The sequence below is a fragment of the Symphalangus syndactylus genome, chromosome 3 (assembly GCF_028878055.3).
Source record: "Symphalangus syndactylus isolate Jambi chromosome 3, NHGRI_mSymSyn1-v2.1_pri, whole genome shotgun sequence".
NCBI classification, from domain to species: domain Eukaryota; kingdom Metazoa; phylum Chordata; class Mammalia; order Primates; family Hylobatidae; genus Symphalangus; species Symphalangus syndactylus.
This window is the reverse complement of record NC_072425.2, coordinates 119,871,019-119,892,414: the sequence shown is the minus strand read 5'-3', so window position 1 is coordinate 119,892,414 and position 21,396 is coordinate 119,871,019. Positions and strand designations below refer to the sequence as shown.

Sequence of the window (21,396 nt, the reverse complement as noted above, 5' to 3'; positions counted from 1 at the left end):
CGAACATGGCTAAAGACATGAAAGACTTTCTTGAACTTCTTGAACTATGCCGAAAACACAGTTGTTTAGACATATTTGTCACTCACCATGAGATATTTTGCATTTACAAAATGAATTCTAAGAATGATTCACTCTTCTTTACAGGGCTTACTAATCACCTGATGGACTTGGTATTAGAAACAAGGAAGTTCCTTGCTCTCTCCACAGTGTGGATGTTCTCAGAGCTGACTTGGGTTGGAAAATCCCAAGAGATTTGTTGTTCATAATGAAACTAAGATGTGGAACTTGAGCTCATGAGATGCCCTGGTGCTAAGGAAGGACCTCTCTTTTTCATCTGTATATCTAAGATAGGTTAGATGATCAATTTGGGCAAAAAAGAATTCTACTTCGATTTGATAAAGCTATGCTCAAGTGACTTCATTGTGTTCCTCTCTCTCTCTCTCTCTCTCTGTGTGTGTGTGTTTGGGTGTGTGTGTGTGTGTGTCTTTTACTTTTCTCTTTCCCTTCCCTGAATCACCCGCCTTCTCTTCCTCTGTATGAGCTCATCTGATTCGCCAGCAGAACATGCATGGTTTATTTTTGGTCAAGACACTAGCAAAAGCAGGCAACCTGGGATAATAACAGGGCTTCCAGTGCAAGAGTCCTCGCTCAAAAATCTTTTTTTAAATCTCCATTCTTTTCTTTCTTTTTTCCTTTTTTTTTAAGTTAGTGGTTACTTCTTCTTCTTCTTTTTTTTTTTTTTTTTTTTTTGAGATAGATTCTAGCTCTGTCATCCAGGCTGGAGTGCAGTGGCTCACTGCAACCTCCACCTCCCAGGCCCAAGTGATCCTCCCACGTACTTAGGACTACAAGTGAATGCCACCATGCACAGCTAATTTTTTTGTATTTTCTGTAGAGATGGAGTTTCGCCATGTTGCCAAGGCTGGTCTTGAACTCTAGAACACAGGCAATCCACCAACCTTGGCCTCCCAAAGTGCTGGGATTACAGGTGTGAGCCACTGCACCTGGCCTCAAGAACTATCTCCCTTGCAAACTAGCCATGATGCCCCCAAGACCTCCAGCAGAGAGTCCATGCATGGCTCTCCACATTTTTCCAGTAGAGGGTCTTACTTCAATATTTTGAAGTTATGTCTTTCAGAGTTGTCTATGACAATGAAAATGCCCACAATATGGGTATCTCTTTAAGGAGCCATCGAACAATACTTTGTGTAACGATTGACTGAAAGGTACCTGAGACAGGGCATGGTGGCTCCCGCCTATAACCCCAGAACTTTGGGAGGCCAAGGCAGGCGGATCACTTGAGGTCAGGAGTTCAAGACCACCCTGGCCAACATGGTGAAATCCTGTCTCTACTAAAAATGCAAAAAATTAGCTGGGTGTGGTGGCAGCTGTGGGTGCCTATTGTCCCAGGTACTTGAGAGGCTGAGGCAGGAGAATCACTTGAATCCCAGAGGTGGAAGTTGCAGTGAGCTGAGATTGCGCCACTGCATTCCAGCCTGGGCAACAGAGCAAGACTCTGTTTCAAAAAAAAAAAAAAAAAGTCAGCTGAGAGCAAAAGAGGCTTCTGAGAACCCTGATTTATTTGGAAAGTGGACTACCTGCTGGAGAAAAGTGAGCATGTGCCTGTACTAGCCAGTGATAACACCTCCATGCTTTTGTTTCCGTTTATTTAAAGTCTATTGCCTCTTTATTAACTGTCCAGTGGTACGATTTTTTTTTTGCAGTCTTTGAAGGCTAAAAAACGGTCTACAATCCATGAAGTTTATATACTTTCTTGAAAAATGAGGCAAAACATACTATGCTTAAAATATACTAATAGTAACCATAATAAGAATAATATTAATGATAATACGGCACACCTACTATGTAGAAAGTACCATGTTAAGTATCTCTCCTGTGTATGTAGTATGTGTGAATCTCAGTCCAGCTGTGCCACATATATTGCATTTTCTTCCCTAAAATTATTTTTTATAGTTTTATTTTCATTTTTTTACATTTTTATTTATTTTTTTATTTTTTTGACCCTTCAAAACTTTAGTTGTTTGTTTCCTTTAATTAACATGTAAGTGGATTACACATCTTCTATAATTATAACATGGAAATGTATATGAACAAAATATACACATTTTTTGGTTAATGTCTAGGGAAGAATGGTGTCAGTCAAGTTCATCCGAGGTTTTAAGCAGCAGCATCCATGCAGCCCTGCAGGGCATGGTCAGCATTTGGGGACAGAGGTAAATATCTATAATCCACGCATCCCTTTGATTTCTTCTTTTAGTGCCTGATTAACCATGTAGTACTGCTGAACAGTTCTCTTCTGCTTAAATTCTTCTGATTCAATTTTAATTTCATTTTCAATTCAATTTAAATTAATTAATTAAATTAAATTTCTATTTAATTTCAACCCGCTGAAATGTCAGTGACTTTGATCACTGCAGCTCAAGGAAACTTTTCTTCGAGAATTTGGGTCACTTTGAGCTCCCTTTCATTCTGGGAGGCAAATATCCTATGGACATAGTGGATCCCGCAGAGCAGAGGTGCTGCCACGGCCCGGCTTCACGCCACCATGTCTGGCTGACACCTACATTTTTAAATAGAGACAAAGTCTCATTATGTTGCTTAGGCTGGTGTCAAACCCCTGGGCTCAAGCAATCCTCCCTCCTTGGCCTCCCAAAGTGCTGGGATTATAGGCATGAGCCAACAAACCTGGCCAAATTTTATTTTCATTTTTAAAAATAAAGATAAGGTCTCCCTTTGTTGCCCAGGCTGGTCTTGAACTTGGCCTCAAGTGATCATCCCACCTCTCCCTCCCAAAGTGTTGGGATTACAAGAGCGAGCCACCATGCCCAGCCACTTCCTGAAAATTTAACTTCTATTCTGAGCCTCCATCCCTTTTAGCTGAAAGGAAATTCAGCCGTAATCATCTGGAGTTCCATCTCCTCCCTACTGGTCCACCCAGCCTGCATATCTTCTCAGTTCTGCTCACTGCTGCTTTTGTGGCATGCTTGGTTCAGGGAAGTTAGAGGCACCAGGCCCTGCATCTCACTTCCCTGCAGCATCCTGTGATGATTCCTTCTGTGGTCCCACCACACCCTTGCAGTGCGGCCATAGAGTGGGACTCAGTTCTTCCTGGCACCCAGAACCCATGGACTCTCCCACCACTCTCAGTATTAACTCACTTCAGGAGAAATTACTCTCTTCTTAAACTGTATTCACTTTAGTGGATTTAGGCTCTTGGAAAGAAGTAAGAATGTGAATAATGTGCTCAGGGTCATAAATGCCGAGGCAAGAAATGTGGCTTTTCCCCAGCATTTCTCTGAGGCTGGGACTCCAGGAGAATAATTCTCTTCTCAAGTAGAAGAAAAAGAGGCCCTCTGCATAGTCCCTGGCATCCACCTGCAAACCCTACCTTTTTAAGTTCTGTGATCTGACCTCTAGGACCCTCTGGTGTTTCCTTTGATAATGAGGATAATGGCTGGGTGTGGTGGCTCACGCCTGTAATCCCAGCATTGGGAGGCCACGGCGAGTGGATCACCTGAGCTCAGAAGTTCAAGACCAGCCTAGCCAACATGGTAAAACCCCGTCTCTACTAAAAATACAAAAGTTAGCTGGGCGTGGTGGTCTGCGCCTGTAATCCCAACTACTCGGGAGGCTGAGGCAGGAGTATCGCTTGAAGCTGGGAAGTGGAAGTTGCAGTGAGCCAAGATCACGTCACTGCACTCCAGCCTGGGCAACAGAGAGAAACTCCACCTTTTAAAAAAATGAAGATAATAACCTTTACCTGTGCTGGTGCACACCTGTAGTTCCAACTACTTGGAGGCCGAGTTGGGAGGATCACTTGAGCCTAGGAGTTGTAGTGAGCTATGATCGTGCCACTGTACTCCAGCCTCAGCAACAGAGTGAGACCTCATCTCTAAAAAAAAAATAAGTAACCTTTGCCTCTTTATGCTTTAGTGATGATTAAAAGAGGCAATATATTATAAATACTAGGACATACTATTGCTGCTCACTAATATTTATTCTCTTCCCCTTAGCCCGAGAGAACATCATGCATCTAAGTCTGCAGCCAGATGAGATTCTGGTTCTCCACCACTGTATTCCTGGGGCCTAGAACTACCTTGAAGTTAGTAGGTGCTCGGTTAACATGCATGAATGAATCTAGCAAGAAAATAGGGCCCAAAGGACATCAGGAGTGAACTTCCCTTGTGGAACAGTCATTACAGGGAGGATGTGTTCCTGAGACTCACTGAAAGCAAGAACTGGCCTTAACCACGCAGGAAGGAACCTGTTTTTGGAAGATTGGCGGGGAGTCTCTTGAGAGAGTAGTAGGATGTAAGATACAGAAAAAAAGCTGCTAAAGATACAAAGAAGTGAAAGAATGTCCTCATTGGAAATAAAAATAGGATATCACCCTCCAATTTTGATTCTCTCTAGGCCTCGACTCACCAACTGTCCCAGGTAGGTCAAGTATGAGGAGATCAAGACCCCTTGGGCAGCCATGGAACACTGAGGTGGTTACAAACTAAGGTCGTGGAGTCAAGATGACCACTTTGGGCAAAAAGAATTCCACTTCGATTTGATAAAGCTATGCTCAAGTGACTTAATTAATAAAGCTATGCTCAAGATGACTTGCCTTGGAATCTTGGCTCCGACATTTTATGACCTTGGGCAATCACTTCAAGCTCTTTATCACTTAATTTCTTCATTTGTAAAACTGGAATAATAATGGTAGCTACTGGAAAAGAGTTGTTACAATAATTCCATTAAATAATAGGGAAAAGTATTTAGTCTACGGCCTGACACAGTTTGAGGGGTCAATGATTGCTATCTTCCTTTACTGCACTCTTAGGTAAGCCTCTAAAAGAGGTTGGTAAAGGGAGTGAGAAGGGAGATCAACTATCTGCCCAGATCTCTCTCCTGTGGTAGGAAGGAGCTATGAGATGATTCTGACATAGGCCCAGACTGGAAGCTGTGGGTCCCAGCAAAGACATGGCTTCCAGGGGCCACACTGAGGAAAGCAAGAATCAAGGGATCCTTGTCAATGCTCTGTGTGAAGAAGAGCACGTTTCTGAAAGTGTAGAAAGTAGCTGACTTCAGAGTTTCTTGTGAGAAAGCGCTGAGAGCAGTTTCCTTATCATAAGGCAGATTTTGTAGCACCAACCTTCCAAAAGCATCTATTATGTTTTTCCTTCTTTAGCCAGACACCAGGACATTCCAGGATACATCCCTGATACAATCACCTGAAGTCATTTGTGGTATCATCCCCAGGAATCCAGAGGCAAATCTAAGTATGTCATCAGCAAGGACCAGAAGGGAAGAATTCTTCCAAGATATACAAAGAAATCCCTTTCACACGCCAAGAGTCTGTCCATGGAGGAAGAAAACTTCAGCTAGTTCACCTTTTCCTTTTATGGATGAAGAAATGGAAATTCAGAAAAGGGAAGTGAATTGCTTAAGGAGACATCTGGGAGGTCTCCTGACCCTGTCCTGACTTGTTGCTACAACACATTTCATTTTGTCATTTTGATTTTTTTTCAAATTTGGGTCTTCTTATGAATATCTTTCTTTTTAAAGACAGGGTCTTGCTATGTTGCCCAGGCTGGCCTCAAACTCCAGGGCCAAGAGATCCTCCCACCTCAGCCTCCTGAGTAGCTGGGACTACAGTTGTAAGCCACCCTTCCAAGTTCTATGAGTATCTTATTACTGCAAATACTACAAAAATAATACTGTGATACATACTTTCTTGCTTTTTAGTTAAAGCCGTGCTATCCCCTTTGTTCTTGCAGGTGCCAGGAGTAAGCAGACAGTCCTAGCAATATTGTAGGTGGATCTGGGTTCCCCAGGGTGGTAGCAGTTCTCATCTGTTCTCTGGAGGATAAACTTCTGCCATCTCCTCCCCTGCCATGGCCTGAGCAGTGCCCTGCTGCTAAGGTGCCTTCAGCTGCTAGGGCTCCCCAGGAATTGGCCCAGAGCACCTCTGAGGAGCATAAAGTTTGGAGCCATCTTAGCCAGTTGTGTTGACATAGACAAATTAACTTGTCCTATGTGTACATCATAAGGTAGAGACAATGTGATGACATATACATATGTACTGTTAGTGATTTGTTTATTTTCCTATTCTTACTCTCCAGCAACAAGGTAAATATCTGGGGGCAGAGAGAATGACTCAAGCATCTCTGAACTGACTTTGACTTTGCAGCCTGGTTTAATGGAAGCAGAAAGGCTTTGGAAACAGACTCGGTCTCAAACCTCAGCTATGCCACCTACTAGTTGTATGGCTTTGGGTAAGTTATTTGAGTTCAGTTTCCTCATCCATAAATGACTGTTGTGAGGATTAAATAAGATGGTGCATGAAACTGCTGGCAGCTGTTACAGCCTCTCCATAAATTTTAGTTCTGTTTCCTTTGTAATACATAGATCGGGGTTTCTCAACATTTATTACTACTCCTGATAAAGAGGCTTTGTAGACACTTTAGAGATTTCCCCCATACAAATTTAATAGCAGAGATAAATTGTATATCTGCTCATGTGCTGTATGCATATCTGTCTTTTACACACAAAAATATATTTTTTTGCCTTTGATGACCAATTTTTCACCCAGTTGGGGTGATATCGCCCCCATTGAGAATGGACATCTTAATGGAGTAGCCTGTAATCTACACTACCAGATCAGTAAGTGACCCATGACACCAGTTTCACCTGGTCTGACGTGGCATCTCACCAGAGGATTGATAACAATTTTCTGGAAAACATTTATAAAACCAAGTGATCTGGATTTAGAGATACTATTTAGATCACAGAAGGCAAGTCTGTTAAACTTTGTGTCATTAAAAAGTGACATTCTCACAGCAGAATGACCAGCTGTATTTGTAGGTTGGATAGACACAGAGAAAACAAATCAATGGCTAGAGAGAGGAGAACAGACCAGCAAGAATCTGCATAGTTCTCTGCAAGAGTGCGGCAAGATAATTTTTAAATTGGAAAATTATTTTTTTCTGTATTTTTCTCCTTTTCTTTAAGCCTCACTCAAGCAGCCAGCAGACTGTTTCCCAGGCCACTGAGGTGGGTAAGAGCAATGGCTAAATCTTAACACGCTCTTACGTGCACCCTACCCCACCGTCCGCACTGTCCCCATACAATCAGGAGGCAGCGAACTTATCATGTGATTTGAAGGCGTGTTGAGTAGAATCTATCCTCACACTGCAGCACCACTGCTTGCAGTTCTACCTTTGGAATTTTATTCCCTGACTTGTAAAAGTTTTTAGCGCTTAAATATTCTCTATTGAGTAAGAGACAGATTCTGTGCAATGGGACAATTAGGTCAAGAGGGAAAGAAGCTGAGGTGATAGGCGGATAGATTCCAGAGGCAAACTTTCCCCATCTGCTAAAGTTGAAAAGAGTTAACCCACATCCTACCAATGCTAGACAATCTAGGATGTAGGGAAAGTTTGCCTCTGGAATCTATCCAGGTACCCAGTTGGGACTGAGCTTCAGCTTAGATGTCTGAAGATGTTAAGTTACAGAATCAGGATCTGAGCCGTACAACACGTGGAATAAACAATGAAGTATCACGATATTACAAATTTTTGTTTTGCTACATATAAAATCTCTGTATCACATTTCTCCAGGGAGCTGGATTCCGTTTAGAGAGCACTCATTTACTGCAGCAAAAGGATTTTATCTAATCTTTCAACATTTACTTTAAAAACTTTTTTTATCTATAATGAATATAAGGAAAGTATTATAATGAAAATCGAGAATATCAGGCTTTAAGAAAATATATTTTAAGTTCTCCTTCTCTTTTAGTTGCTTGATATTTCTTTTACAAGGGCTTATTTCGTAGGATAGGTGGAAGTAGGGGCCTATTTATAATTTTGAAGGTACATACTCTAAATTGCTTGAGTGATGGACTAGATGCTAATTGATCCATTGTCGTCTAAATAAGGTCATGTTTTTGTTTGCATGTTTTTGAGATAAATCAAGGGATGATATCAACTATGAGTCACTCATAGGATTCATATTCACAGAGCCTGGACTAAGGGCTATATAAAGAGGAACGGTTCAGGAACTTAGGCTAGAAAGGAACAGCGTAAACTGAGTGGATCCATTTAGAAGTTTACAATGAAGTTTCTTCTAATACTGCTCCTGCAGGCCACTGCTTCTGGAGCTCTTCCCCTGAACAGCTCTACAAGCCTGGAAAAAAATGATGTGCTATTTGGTGAAGTAAGTATGGACACTACAGTATTTATCGAGCTTGATGTTTGTCTTTAAGATTTAATTGCATTAACCAGTTTGTTTGTTTGCTTTTAAGTATCAGCTGAAAATTGCTGTAGTAGGCTGTCTGCTTTCAGTATTAAGTTTTTCTTTGCCAAAGAGGAATATAAAAAAGAGGTATTGGTTTTGAAGGAGTGTTATGAAATTGGAAAATTAACTTGTTTCTTCTTCTAAAAACCTTTGGCCAAGAAATTTCCATTCAATATAATTGGAGTTCACTTCTGTTATGGTATTTTACACTAATCATTAAATGCCAGTTAATAATCTGAGATCTGAACAATGGCAGGATTAATATAACCACTTCAGGCTTCCATGATAATTTAAGCATATTCTCTTTACCCTCAATCATCTCAGATATATCTTTATAGCTTTTCTTTTTCTTTTTTATGGGGATGGGGTTCCACTATGTTGCGCAGGCTCATCCGCAATTTCTGGGCTCAAGCAATCCCCCGCCTCAGGCTCCCAAAGTGATAGGATTACAGGCATGAGTCACCATGCCAGGCCCATCTTTATAGCATTTTTTATGGATTTTTTTTCAATTCTTAAATTCTTTTCCTTAATTAAAAGAGTTTGGTCTCCATATTTTCTAAGATTATTTTAACATTGAATTTATCATAGTTGTCCATTTTGTTTAGCTTTGAGTTTTTAAGCATGAAATTTGTGTCCCAGCTTATATTAATAACATTAATAATTCATGTATCCTTTTATTTCCTTTTTTTTTTTTTTTTTTGAGACAGGGTTTTACTCTGACACCCAGGCTCCAGTGCAGTGGCATGATCTTGGCTCACCGCAACCTCCGTCTCCTGGGCTCAGGTGATCCTACTGCCTCATATTCCCAAGTAGCTGGGACTACAGGCTTGTGCCACCAATCCTGGCTAATTTTTGTATTTTTAGTAGAGACAGGGTTTCACCCTGTTGCCCAGGCTGGTCTCAAACTCTGGGGCTCAAGCAATCCTTCCACCCTGGCCTCTCAAACTGCTGGGATTACAGGTATGCACCACTGTGGCCAGCCTGAGTGACCAAGAGAAACTCCTGTCTCTTAAAAATGAATAAATGACGTTTTAAAAAAGATACTTCCACTGGGATTCCGGGAATAAATCTAGCTAATAGTTTATGACATGTCTTTGTTTTTTTCTTTTTTTTGAGACAGGGTCTGTGTCTGTCATCCAGGCTGGAGTGCAGTGGTACAATCACGGCTCACTGTAGCTTCTACCTCCCAAGCTCAAGTGATCCTCTCACCTCAGCCTCCTGAGTAGCTGGGACTACAGGCATGCACCAATGCTCTGGGATAATTTTTGTATGTTTTGTACAGAGGAGGTTTTGCCATGTTGTCCAGGCTAGCCTCGAACTCCTGGGCTCAAGCAATCCTCCTGCCTTAGCCTCCCAAAATGCTGGGATTACAGGCCTGAGCTACTGCTCCTGGCTGACATGTCTTTGATAGTACAAAAAATTAAGATTTTTTTCCTGATTATAATTAATTGTCAAACAACAATAATCTAACCTGTGAGTAAGATGTGCAAAATTCCTGGTCCAAAAGCATCAGTGTGCAATTGAGTCATATATGTGGAGCTCCCAAAAGAAACTTTTCTGTGCATAATTACGCATTGCTGAATGTATTTTTTTTTTCCAGAGATACTTAGAAAGATTTTATGGCCTTGAGATGAACAAACTTTCAATGACAAAAATGAAATATAGTGGAAACTTAATGAAGGAAAAAATCCAGGAAATGCAGCAGTTCTTGGGGCTGAAAGTGACTGGGCAACTGGACACAGCTACTCTGGAGATGATGCACGCACCTCGATGTGGAGTCCCCGATGTCCATCATTTGAGGGAAATGTCAGGGAGGCCCGTGTGGAGGAAACATTATATCACCTACAGGTAATGTTGCTGTATGTCACCCTGTATTTTTCTACTTTCCCATAGGTCTGACTTCTAACCTGAACCAGTTAGACAGCCCTAAATCTGGAAGTAGATAAAGTAACCTCCCTCAGTTGTTAATGCTATCTCTGTTAAAATTCATTTTCTCTAGAAGGAAGAATTGCTCACTCAGGGGAGAATTGTTTGGCTTGTCAGTCCAAAGCAGATTTTAAAAGCTGCAAATAGGCCAGGCACGGTGGCTCACGCCTGTAATCCCAGCACTTTGGGAGGTTGAGGTGGGTGGATCACAATGTCAGGAGATCGAGACCATCCTGGCCAACATGGTGAAACCCCGTCTTTACTAAACACACAAAAAAATTAGCTGGGCGTGGTGGCGGGCACCTGTAGTCCCAGCTACTCGGGAGGCTGAGGCAGGAGAATGGCGTGAACCCAGGAGGCGGAGCTTGCAGTGAGCCGAGATCGTGCCACTGCACTCCAGCCTAAGTGACAAAGTGAGACTCCATCTCAAAAAAAAAATTTGCAAATAAAAGGAGAATGAAGCTAAAGTTACTATAAATAAGATAATTTACTATAAATAAGAGACGGGGAAGTTTATAGAGCAGCCAAGATGGATAAATGCAGAACCTGGGAGCAGGAGCAAAAAGCATAACTTCTATGAAAGCAAATCCTTCACAGTGATGATCTGTGAGTTTTAAATAGGAAGAAATTAAGTTAGATTTTGGTTAAGGAGGAAGCTGTCCATGAAAAAATGTTTCTGTACTTAATGAAGCAAGTTTTAAAATCTGGACTCTTGACTTATGAAATGATCCATTTTCCAATTGTGCTAGCAAAAATGAAGTATTGTGGTAAGACAAAATTAACACTGCCTTCCATACATTTTTCTCTCTCTTTTTGCTGATAAAGAATCAACAATTACACACCTGACATGAACCGTGAGGATGTTGACAACACAATCCGGAAAGCTTTCCAAGTATGGAGTAATGTTACCCCCTTGAAATTCGGCAAGATTAAAACAGGCTTGGCTGACATTTTGGTGGTTTTTGCACGTGGAGGTAGGGAACTTGTACTTCATCTTCGTCATTTGGCATGATCTATAGGATGTATAGAAGGACTAATTTTCTTTCCTTTTCCAAAAGCTCATGGAGACTTCCATGCTTTTGATGGCAAAGGTGGAATCCTAGCCCATGCTTTTGGACCTGGATCTGGCATTGGAGGAGATGCACATTTTGATGATGATGAATTCTGGACTACACATTCCGAAGGTGGGCAAAAAAAAAAAAAAAAAAAAAACCACAACTAAGCAAACAGGAAAACAACAAAAACCCTAACAAATTCAAAATTCTGGTTTTGAGAGATTACATTCTGACAAATGATTATATGATGGAAAATCTTGTTCTGATTATAATTTTGCCTCTAAATCAAATTTAACACTTTGTATGGGTCTCAACTTCACCCTCTGTAAACTGAGGATGTTAAACTAGATCATCTTGAAGATCAGCTCTAACAATTTATGAGGATGCTATGAACTATGAGCTAGTTCATTAGCATAAGCTCATAGGAACCTTAAGAAGCATAATATGAAAAGGTAAAAGCTGTTAATTAGCTGGTAAGTTTTATTTTTTGAGACAAGGTCTTGCTCTGTCACTTAGGCTGGCGTGACGTATCATGATGCTAACTTACTATAGCCCTGGACTCCTGTGCTCAAGCAAACCTCCCACTTCAACCTCCCTAGTAGCTACGACCACAGGTGTGCGCTACCCGCCGGGCTAATTTTTTAATTTTTTGTAGGGACAGGATCTTGCTGTGTTGCGTCGAGATCCTCCTGTCCCAGCCTCCCAAAGTGTTAGGATTGCAGGCGTGAGCCACTGTGCCCAGCCTAGATGATAAGTTTTTGACCTAGTGAAATCCATAAACTCAAAAGCAAACACATACTAATTCTCTGTGTGCCAACAATTAGAGGATAAGATCGTCATCTGTATGATTCATAATATGCTGACAACTTCTTAAATTCATAGTGACCAAGAAAGAAAAAGTTATAGAGAATCTAGGTATCCCTACAGAGAAACACAAGATTATACAATCATGTACTTTCATGTGGTCTTGGGATAAAAATTTCAGAATGCCCAACTGAACATTTAATACCTTGGGGGCATTTACATAATGACTGTAACTTACCATCCCCCTCAGATAGTTGACATGGGGTTAATTAAACTCCCCTGTTATTTAGGGGAATCACTAGCATGGGAAAACCCTAACCATCATGACAGTGCCTTCTTAATTTTTCTATTGGAAATTTTAGATTCTATGACTCCCTCATGTGGAAAGTAAATGAGGAGAAAGTCATCAATAATATTCTCTACTCAGCATCCTCCTCTCTAGCTGATATTGCACAAGTTGGATGGCAATACTTTTATAAATACTATGTCCACCAGAAAGACTATTTGTTTTAGTCTAACACATAGCCTAAGGCTTATAAAGTTTTTGATGAGAAGAGGACTTTTGTATTGTCAAAAGAGAGATCATGTAGGATTAGGTAGTTGCTGAACAGCAAATCCTCAGTCAGACATGTTATATGTGCCTAAATTTTATCCAAGGTTATTTGGGGTATTGTAATTCCTTCATCTAAAATGGGATATGTGTGCTAGTTAGCCTCAAAAAAATGTTTTGGAATTCTAATGGACCTTAGAAGAGTAATTTAATACAGCTTTCTGTAGGTAGAGGAAATTAAGACCAAGAGAAGGTTAGTGGCTAGTTTGTGGTAAAGCTGGGCCAGAATATGCATTCCTACCTCTTAACCCAGTATTTTCTATCTGTCCATATTGCCTTATTTTTTAATTGGATTGATTCAACGCTTTCAAAAAGTGAAGTTATTTATGACAATTATAACTTAAAAGGCTTATTTTCAGCCGTTTTTGTTGTTGTTGTTGTTGCTGTTATTTGCTTTTTTTGAGATGGAGTCTTGCTCTGTTGCCCAGGTTGGAGTGCAGTGGCGCAATCTCAGCTCACTGCAACCATTGCCTTCAGGGTTCAAGCAATTCTCCTACTTCAGCCTCCTGACTAGCTGGGATTACATTACAGATGCTGGCCACCACGCCCTGCTAATTTTTTTTTTTTTTTTTTTTTTTGGTAGAGACGGGGTTTCACCACATTGGCCAGGCTGCTCTCAAACTCCTGACCTCAGGTGATCTGCCTGCCTTGGCCTCCCAAAGTGCTGGGATTGCAGGTGTGAGTCACCGCATCCAGCCTCAGCCTGTTTTCTTTTACCCAGTAAATCAAATAAACAAACAGGTCAATGCTTGCTGACCTATTCTATTATGGTATTGGGTGATGAGGTTCCTTGAGTACAGAGATGAAAAGGACACAGTCCAACCCCTGAGCACACACTCTAGTGAGAAACAGAATACAAACATACACCCATTATTTCCAGATGAGGATCAATGGTGGTGGCTCATAGGCATATTATAGGAATTGAGAATAGTTCAGGTTTAGGCTAAATTGTAAAAACTTTGCTTACTCTTCCCAGTCTTGCTGGGAAGGTTACTGGACCCATGATACAGAAAATTCTTGAAGGATTTCTATCTAGACACTCCCCGAGAGAGGTGCAGACTCTTTGCACTTGGGTATGGGAGAGTATTCTGAGGCCAGGCTCTGCAGCTAAGTGACGTGTGACTCTGGGCAATTCAGTTCTTCTGAACTACAATTTTGTCATAGAAAAAGACAAAAATGAAGGCATTGGACTAGGAACAAAAATGTTGGTTAGGAATTTAAAATATTCTGCAAACTGAGAAATTTGAGAGAAGGGACACACCCCTCTCTCTTCTCTTACCTACAAAGGTGCATTCTCTAGGACATAACACAAAAATGAACAAGGATTTCTTATGGGACTCAAAAGAAAAGACAGATATAAAACCAGACTATTTTAATCATAGATAAAAATGGTGAAGTCTGAATGGCGCTCAAAAAAAAAGACAGGAAACACTGTAACTTGGTAGTCCAAATATGTCTAAATTACAAGTATAAACTCTTTTAAGAATTATTTATTTTTTCTCTTTTTTGTTTTTTATATTCTTTCCTTGGGTCATATAGACTCTTTAATTTTATTTAGAATCATGTGTAGTAAAAGCAGAAACATTAATCTTGGCTCAAGCATTTAATTTGATTAATCTTATAAATACTCTTTCCTCATCCGTAATGGAGAGCACAGTGGCTTCCTTTCGATTGTATGATAATTAGGCATAATGTGTTACATTTCTCAGTGACTCACAGTACCTGAAACTTAATGATAGCCTTATATTTGGGTTTACGAAAAGACGGTTGCTAAAGACATTTTTTTCTATATCTAGTAAAGCTTCATGAAGACTAAAAATAGAATTGTCATGAAAGTTGAGAATTATTTAGGAGCAATGAAAACTGTTGAACGCAGCTGTGAGTTATTCTAGGAATTTTTACAACAGAATATATTTCATTTGTCTACTAGTGCAGAGGTCCTTAACCCGAGGCAATTTTGTCCCCAAGGAGATATTTGACAATGTCTGGAGACATTTTTTGGTTGTCAAAACTAAAAAGGATTTGCTACTTGCATTTAGGGGTAAAACCTGAGATTTCTAAACAACTATAATGCACAGGACAGCCCAGACTACTGGCCTATAATGTCAGAAGTGCTGAGGTTGAGAAACCCAATTCAAAAGGGTAGAGAAATAAGTAAAAGATCGTCAAATCTTTCTTTTTCACTGTGTCAGATATTGTGTTATTGTCCAAGATGATAATGCATTTCACAGCTTTCTGTCTTTTGATTGGTTTCTTTTTAGGCACAAACTTGTTCCTCACTGCTGTTCACGAGATTGGCCATTCCTTAGGTCTTGGCCATTCCAGTGATCCAAAGGCCATAATGTTCCCCACCTACAAATATGTTGACATCAACACATTTCGCCTCTCTGCTGATGACATACGTGGCATTCAGTCCCTCTATGGTGAGTTGAATTTCTTTATCATTTTGCCATATAAAGATATTCACTTTTATAAATAGTCTAACAATATCTATATTTGGATAAAATGTTAATATCTGTCTTTTTTTTTAAGCGGCATAAGAACCCTGTGTGTCAGGTGACACAGGTATTATCTTCATTATACAGATGAGGACAAGAGACCTAGTATGTTAACGTCAGAGCCAGAGGCAGAACCAGAGGCCTCAAGTCTGGTATTCTTTCTATCCAAGATACCATTGCCTTACTGATGAAGGCCCACACATTAAACAATCTATTATAACTGGAAAAGGAAAGTAAAGATAATCAGATTTTCTTCCTCCACCATATTGCAACAAGATGGGAAAAAAAACCTTACTTTATACTTCCTGTGAATGTTATAGAAAGCTTAAAATGATTTTGATGCAATGTTCATTAAGAAAATTGAGTATTTAAAACATAACAGTTCCTCCTCTGAACTAAAATGCAGATTTTGTTTACTAGTGCTTCTTGAAATGTATTTTCAGGACACCCAAAAGAGAACCAACCCTTGCCAAATCCTGACAATTCAGAACCAGCTCTCTGTGACCCCAATTTGAGTTTTGATGCTGTCACTAGAGTGGGAAATAAGATCTTTTTCTTCAAAGACAGGTAGGATCATTTTCATATCTAATCAATATTAAAGTTTCTGCCTTAAATTTTTTTTGTCAGAAAACAGTGGAAAATAATTGAAAATGAAGTAGATGAAACTTGTAAGCAGGAACTTGGACTCGATTCTGTAGGCAGTGAGGAGATCTTAAAGGTTTTGAAGCAGGAGACAGGTGTAATTACATTTGTGTTTTAACTAGAAAACTGGTGTGTAAAAAACGATTTGCAGTAGGAATCTGGGATGGGGATTTAGAAGACAGGAAACAGAAGCCAGACTATTTTAATCATAGATAAAAATGGTGAAGTCTGAAACTAAGACTGTAAAAGAGTTCCTATGCAAGAGACTTGATTTCCTGGTTATGGAGGAGAGACTTCCAGGATAACTTATGGTATCTTTCTTAGAACACAGACTAAAGCAGATATTGGTGGTAAGGAGGGGCAGTTGGGAAGATTAACATTTGTCAAGTAGGACAAATATTTCCCATTTTTGAGATTATAAGACTGAGACACTTGAGGATAGTGACTTCCTTGAGGTTACAAAACTGGTGAGTGGATTGTAGGGTCAAACTAGAAGCTTAGATCCCTGGATTCCAAGCTCCAGGGTATTTCTGTATATCAGATTGCTTGTTAAAGTCATTGTTATTATCAAAGAGTTGATTGATATTCTTTTCTTGTGGATCCATGAACATCAGACATCCATGGAACAGAATGTGAAGACAATGGAAAGAAACATTGGGTTTTTTCACAGTTCCCTCCCATTCACATGCCATGGTTCTTGAGTCTACATTGTTTTTTAACATGTGTCAAATGTCTTTCATGTCAGGTTCTTCTGGCTGAAGGTTTCTGAGAGACCAAAGACCAGTGTTAATTTAATTTCTTCCTTATGGCCAACCTTGCCATCTGGCATTGAAGCTGCTTATGAAATTGAAGCCAGAAATCAAGTTTTTCTTTTTAAAGGTAATTCTAATCTTTAGTTTTGCCATTGAGTTTACTTCAAGGAAGAGAATAAATTGAGAAGAGACTAATATTTTTTAATAGATACAGACCAAGAAAGCACTCTTGATTTTATTAATAGTGGCTCGCTCTGAACTGTAAACTAAAATAGCCTAAATACCTAAGTAATACATACAACTTCTGGGAAAAGTTGTAAACTATAAAATAGTAGTACTTGTGAAAAAAAACCATAGGAACCATAGAAAAGAGACTATGTTTAAGATCAATAAGCAATACATTTTATAACTGTTGGAAAGGAATTATGTTGTTTATAGTAAATCAATATTTTCTTATTACTCTTTCTATATAATTCAAATTACCCTATTTCTTTGTCTTTACAGATGACAAATACTGGTTAATTAGCAATTTAAGACCAGAGCCAAATTATCCCAAGAGCATACATTCTTTTGGTTTTCCTAACTTTGTGAAAAAAATTGATGCAGCTGTTTTTAACCCACGTTTTTATAGGACCTACTTCTTCGTAGGTAACCAGTATTGGAGGTGAGTTTTAATGGCTGGTCATTTGACCCCTCAGATCGTGAAACAGGCATGGAGTGAGGTTTTCTAGAAGGCATATTTTCTGTGCAAGTTCCCAAAGCTCCTTGACCTTCCAGGGAGAGAGATTAAGAGAATATAGGACTGAAATAGTTATTGTCAACCTAGTTCTTTGTGTTCTTGGTTTCTGATACATGAAATAGTAGATAATGTGTTTTTTTTTTTATAAAAAAACACTTTAAATGTCATCTTATTATCATAGTGGAAACACATTGGAAAATAGTGTCAGAGATGTATGAGACCACGTATTTAATCCGCAGTCAGTTTCGAGGGTTATGGATTTCCAGATTCCTTTCTGTAATCACTGGATTCAAAAGACAAAATGAGAAAACCATCCTCTAAATGACAGGAGGTCAGGAGGTCCTGCAAGGCCTTCCTTAAAAGAAAGTCATATGGTCAAGTGAGGATAGGAGCTCATTTGAGTGTCTGTCTCTGTTGTCTCAATTGTCTACATTTTGAAGAAGGAGGGGATTCTTTATTCCTTCTTCTGAGTAAGCCAGTCATTTCCTAGATTGCTTGCCTGGTTGACATGAGACATAACATATATGTTAAGCTTACATTTACAACTATTATTTATTCTTAAGCATTTAAAACTCAACATCTAATTCCAATTGAATACTGGATGCTTATGACTTGAATTTGTCCACCAGCCCTTAGCTCTGTTTGAGAAACAAAACTTGATTTTAGCAAATAACACTTTCCAAAGAGCTCACAAATGGGTGTAGTTTGCTGTAGCCTGTTATTATGAACATTGGCATTTCAACTCTGAACAGTGTTTCTGTTTAGTTTTCTGCTCCTACTTGGCCCAGGATTTTTCCCTTAAGGGCCATTGAGAGAGTGCTAAGCAAGCCATAAATATTTAGAGAACCAAATTGATAAAAACAAGGTAACAGTTAGATTCAGTTGCCACTTGGAAGTCTAGAGAGACACAAAGCTCTTTTCACTTGCTGGTAAAAGAGAATTTAAGAGAGAAACTAGGATATGACCATATAGCCTGGAAACAAAAGTGTTTATTTTCAATTTCTCTCAAACATGTGTGTATAAAACCCTTTGGTTCCCTGGCTCTTAGCACCTTGACCTGTTTATTATCTTCTTAGGGGAAATGGATATTTTTGTCTCAGTGAATAGCTTTGAAAAGAAGGCAATGACAGGCAACTGAAGAATTGGTCACTGGGGCCTGTGCGGTAGCAAAATCACCTTCTATGCCAGACTCTATAAAGCAGGACCAAGCACTAGTGGAAGTATTATGGGATAGTGGGAAAAAGACTTAACCAGAGTCAGGAAGCATAGGTTTGAGTCCTATAGGGACTTAGAGGAAATCAGTGAACTGTTTAGGTCCTTGGTTTTCTTCATCAGAACAACTTAAGTCCTTTGGGGAAGAGCTCTTCAGTAGAGAAGGTGGGTTGGTGGTGCATGTCAGGAAAGCCACTTTCTGATTGAGTTCCTGCTGGTTACTTCTTTGCTCAGGTATAATGAAAGGACACAGATGATGGACCCTGGTTATCCCAAACTGATTACCAAGAACTTCCAAGGAATTGGGCCTAAAATTGATGCAGTCTTCTACTCTAAAAACAGTAAGTAGATGAGGAAACCATGAAGATACTGGAAGTAACATTTCAAAACTATAAATCCTCTAAGATTAGAGAATAGGGCTCCAAATTGGAAAGGGACAGGTCTCTGCAGTTCCTCACAGGGCCACAAGGAAAAACTCACACTGTACGTGGCTCTGAATAGGAGAGCTAGAATGAGCAGGGGCTGGTGGCACAAGTGGTACATTCCCAGGGTTGTCTGGCAGACAGAGGGAATGTGATTGTTCCTATTTCTCATGTATCTGAGTCTCTGGAATTTCCTTTTACCACATCAGCCACACAGTATGTGCAAGCTAGCACATGGCAGCCAAGACTCAGGCAGTCTGGAGTCTCACCCTTTCCTACACCTTGCACTCTTGACCTTTCCTGTAGTCCCTTCTGCCCTTATAGGCCCTCAGGGACTGGGGACTGAGGGTGGGTTAAGAAAAGCTTGAGTTTGTATTGTATGTCTTCAAACAAGACCAGCCTAAGCAACTGTTTATGGGGCCAAGATTTTTTGTTTGTATTCCCTCCCCTCCCCAGTGTTGTTTCCTCCATCAAAGCCCCTGTGTGCCCTAGCTGGGTCCAATATCCTCTCATGAGTCCTCCACTTGGAGTATGACTGGCTGTAGGTAGATGTTTTGGGGGCATGATACCAAGGGCCCTCAACATTTACATTCTTGAATCACATCTCATCTTTTTTTTATTTGTTATTTTTTTATTAAAAAATAGAGATGGGGTCTTGTGATGATGGCCAGGCTGATCCCAAACTCCTGGCCTCAAGCAGGCTTCCCATCTCAGCCTCTCAAAGTGTGTAGTTAAGGGCATGAACCACAGCCCATAGGTCATCTATTATAGATAATCTATGAGAAGAGATTTGTGTTGTTGTTTTTGATGTTGTAAAGAAATATAGGGAGGGAATTAAACTATTTAATTTGTTTTTATTTTCAGAATACTACTATTTCTTCCAAGGATCTAACCAATTTGAATACGACTTCTTACTCCAACGTGTCACCAAAATACTGAAAAGCAATAGCTGGTTTGATTGTTAGAAATGGTGTGATTAATGGTTTTTGTTAGTTCACTTCAGTTTAATAAGTATTTATTGCATATTTGCTATGTCCTCAGGGTACCACTACTTAGAGATATGTATCATAAAAATAAAATCTGTAAACCATAGATATGGTTATTTTATATATATATTTTATATATCAATGATTATATAAAATACATAATATTTTTCAATTTTGAAAACTCTAATTGTCAATTCTTGCTTGACTCTACTATTAAGTTTGAAAATGGATACCTTCAAAGGCCAAGAGAATTCTTTTTGGAGCATGCTCTGTAAGTTGGTTCCTAACATCCTTGGACTGAGAAATTATAATTACTTCTGGCATAACTAAAATTAAGTATATATATTTTGGCTCAAATAAAAAAACTGAAAAAAAATCATCTGGTTTTTAATATATTTTTCTTGAGAAACAGAATGTGTATTTTGAAAATAACTCTGAACCTACTCCTAAATAAAAACAAGTCTCTCTGACTGTATCAAGAGATGAATAGAAATATGGCAAGTAGAAAAAAAAAGCTTAGATTTCTTTTGGTCACTTGGGTAACACCACTTGTGTCCTTGGTCTCAAGGCAAGAAAACATCCTCTAGGCTACACATGACCCCAAGGAGTACTTATAGAGTATAGCCACAAGACTGGAGAGAAGGGATGAAATGGGAATTTCCCGTTCTGGTAAAATCCACAGTCAAGTCTCACAGTGTAATTGCTGTGTGACCTTAACAAGCAATTAAATCTAAGCTTCCTTAAATTTAGGAGGAAATAAACTTAGGTGGTACCCACCTCATAGGTTTATTGTGAAAAACCACACAATGCTTGGTAAGCACATCATTCTGGCAGTGTGGCCTGTCCTGTGTCCATTTTCTCCACTACCCTGATACATAGTTCCCCTATTTTCTGGGTTGTATACATGGTAGAGCTCTCACTTATAGCTTACGGGTTTGTGGAATGCTTTTAGTTTTCAATTCATTGGTAAATCATTGCTGATTGATGTACTTAAGTTTGCAGAAATGGCCAAGTCCATTTCAAGCTGGATGATCATTTTTGGCTAGTGAAATGAACTGAAATCAGGGGAAATATGAGGCTCAGAAAGTATCTAGAGGGAGATAGAGCTCTTTGTCTTTCATGTCTCAGATCTTTTTTCTTTTTTTTTGAAACGGAGTCTCACTCTGCCGCCCAGGCTGGAGTGCAGTGGCGGAGTGCAGTGATCTCGGCTCACTGCAACCACCGCCTCCTGGGTTCAAGAGATTCTCCCACCTCAGCCTCCCGATTAGCTGGGATTACAAGTGCCAGCCACCACGCCCATCTAATTTTTGTATTTTTAGTAGAGATGGGGGTCTTACGATGTTGGCCAGGCTGGTCTTGAACTTCTGACCTCAAGTGATACCCCCAACCTAGGCCTCCCAAAGTGCTGGGATTACAGGCATGAGCCGCTGTGCTCAGATCCGTTCT

The 21,396-nt window shown here is 39.8% G+C and overlaps 1 protein-coding gene and 1 pseudogene across 1 annotated transcript; one reads left to right on the top strand and one right to left on the bottom strand.

Moving 5' to 3' along the window:
- Positions 1 to 2,140: 2,140 nt before the first annotated feature.
- Positions 2,141 to 2,568, bottom strand: LOC129478566 (bolA-like protein 3; annotated as a pseudogene).
- A 5,546-nt stretch (positions 2,569 to 8,114) lies between these two features.
- On the top strand, positions 8,115 to 20,014 carry MMP12 (matrix metallopeptidase 12). The gene is made up of 10 exons (XM_055272915.2): positions 8,115 to 8,223; positions 9,905 to 10,152; positions 11,056 to 11,204; positions 11,289 to 11,414; positions 14,961 to 15,122; positions 15,641 to 15,764; positions 16,585 to 16,718; positions 17,096 to 17,255; positions 18,777 to 18,883; positions 19,829 to 20,014. Exons 1-10 carry the CDS (start codon positions 8,122 to 8,124, stop codon positions 19,927 to 19,929), a joined length of 1,413 nt encoding a protein of 470 aa, XP_055128890.1. The 5' UTR covers positions 8,115 to 8,121; the 3' UTR covers positions 19,930 to 20,014.
- Positions 20,015 to 21,396: the final 1,382 nt, after the last annotated feature.

Excerpts from the sequence above, each read along its gene's own strand:
- MMP12 (XM_055272915.2), top strand. The coding sequence starts at position 8,122 with ATGAAGTTTCTTCTAATACTGCTCCTGCAGGCCACTGCTTCTGGAGCT. Across the intron at positions 15,123-15,640 it reads TGGCATTCAGTCCCTCTATG|GACACCCAAAAGAGAACCAA; the intron begins GTGAGTTGAATT and ends ATGTATTTTCAG. Across the intron at positions 17,256-18,776 it reads GTAGGTAACCAGTATTGGAG|GTATAATGAAAGGACACAGA; the intron begins GTGAGTTTTAAT and ends TTCTTTGCTCAG.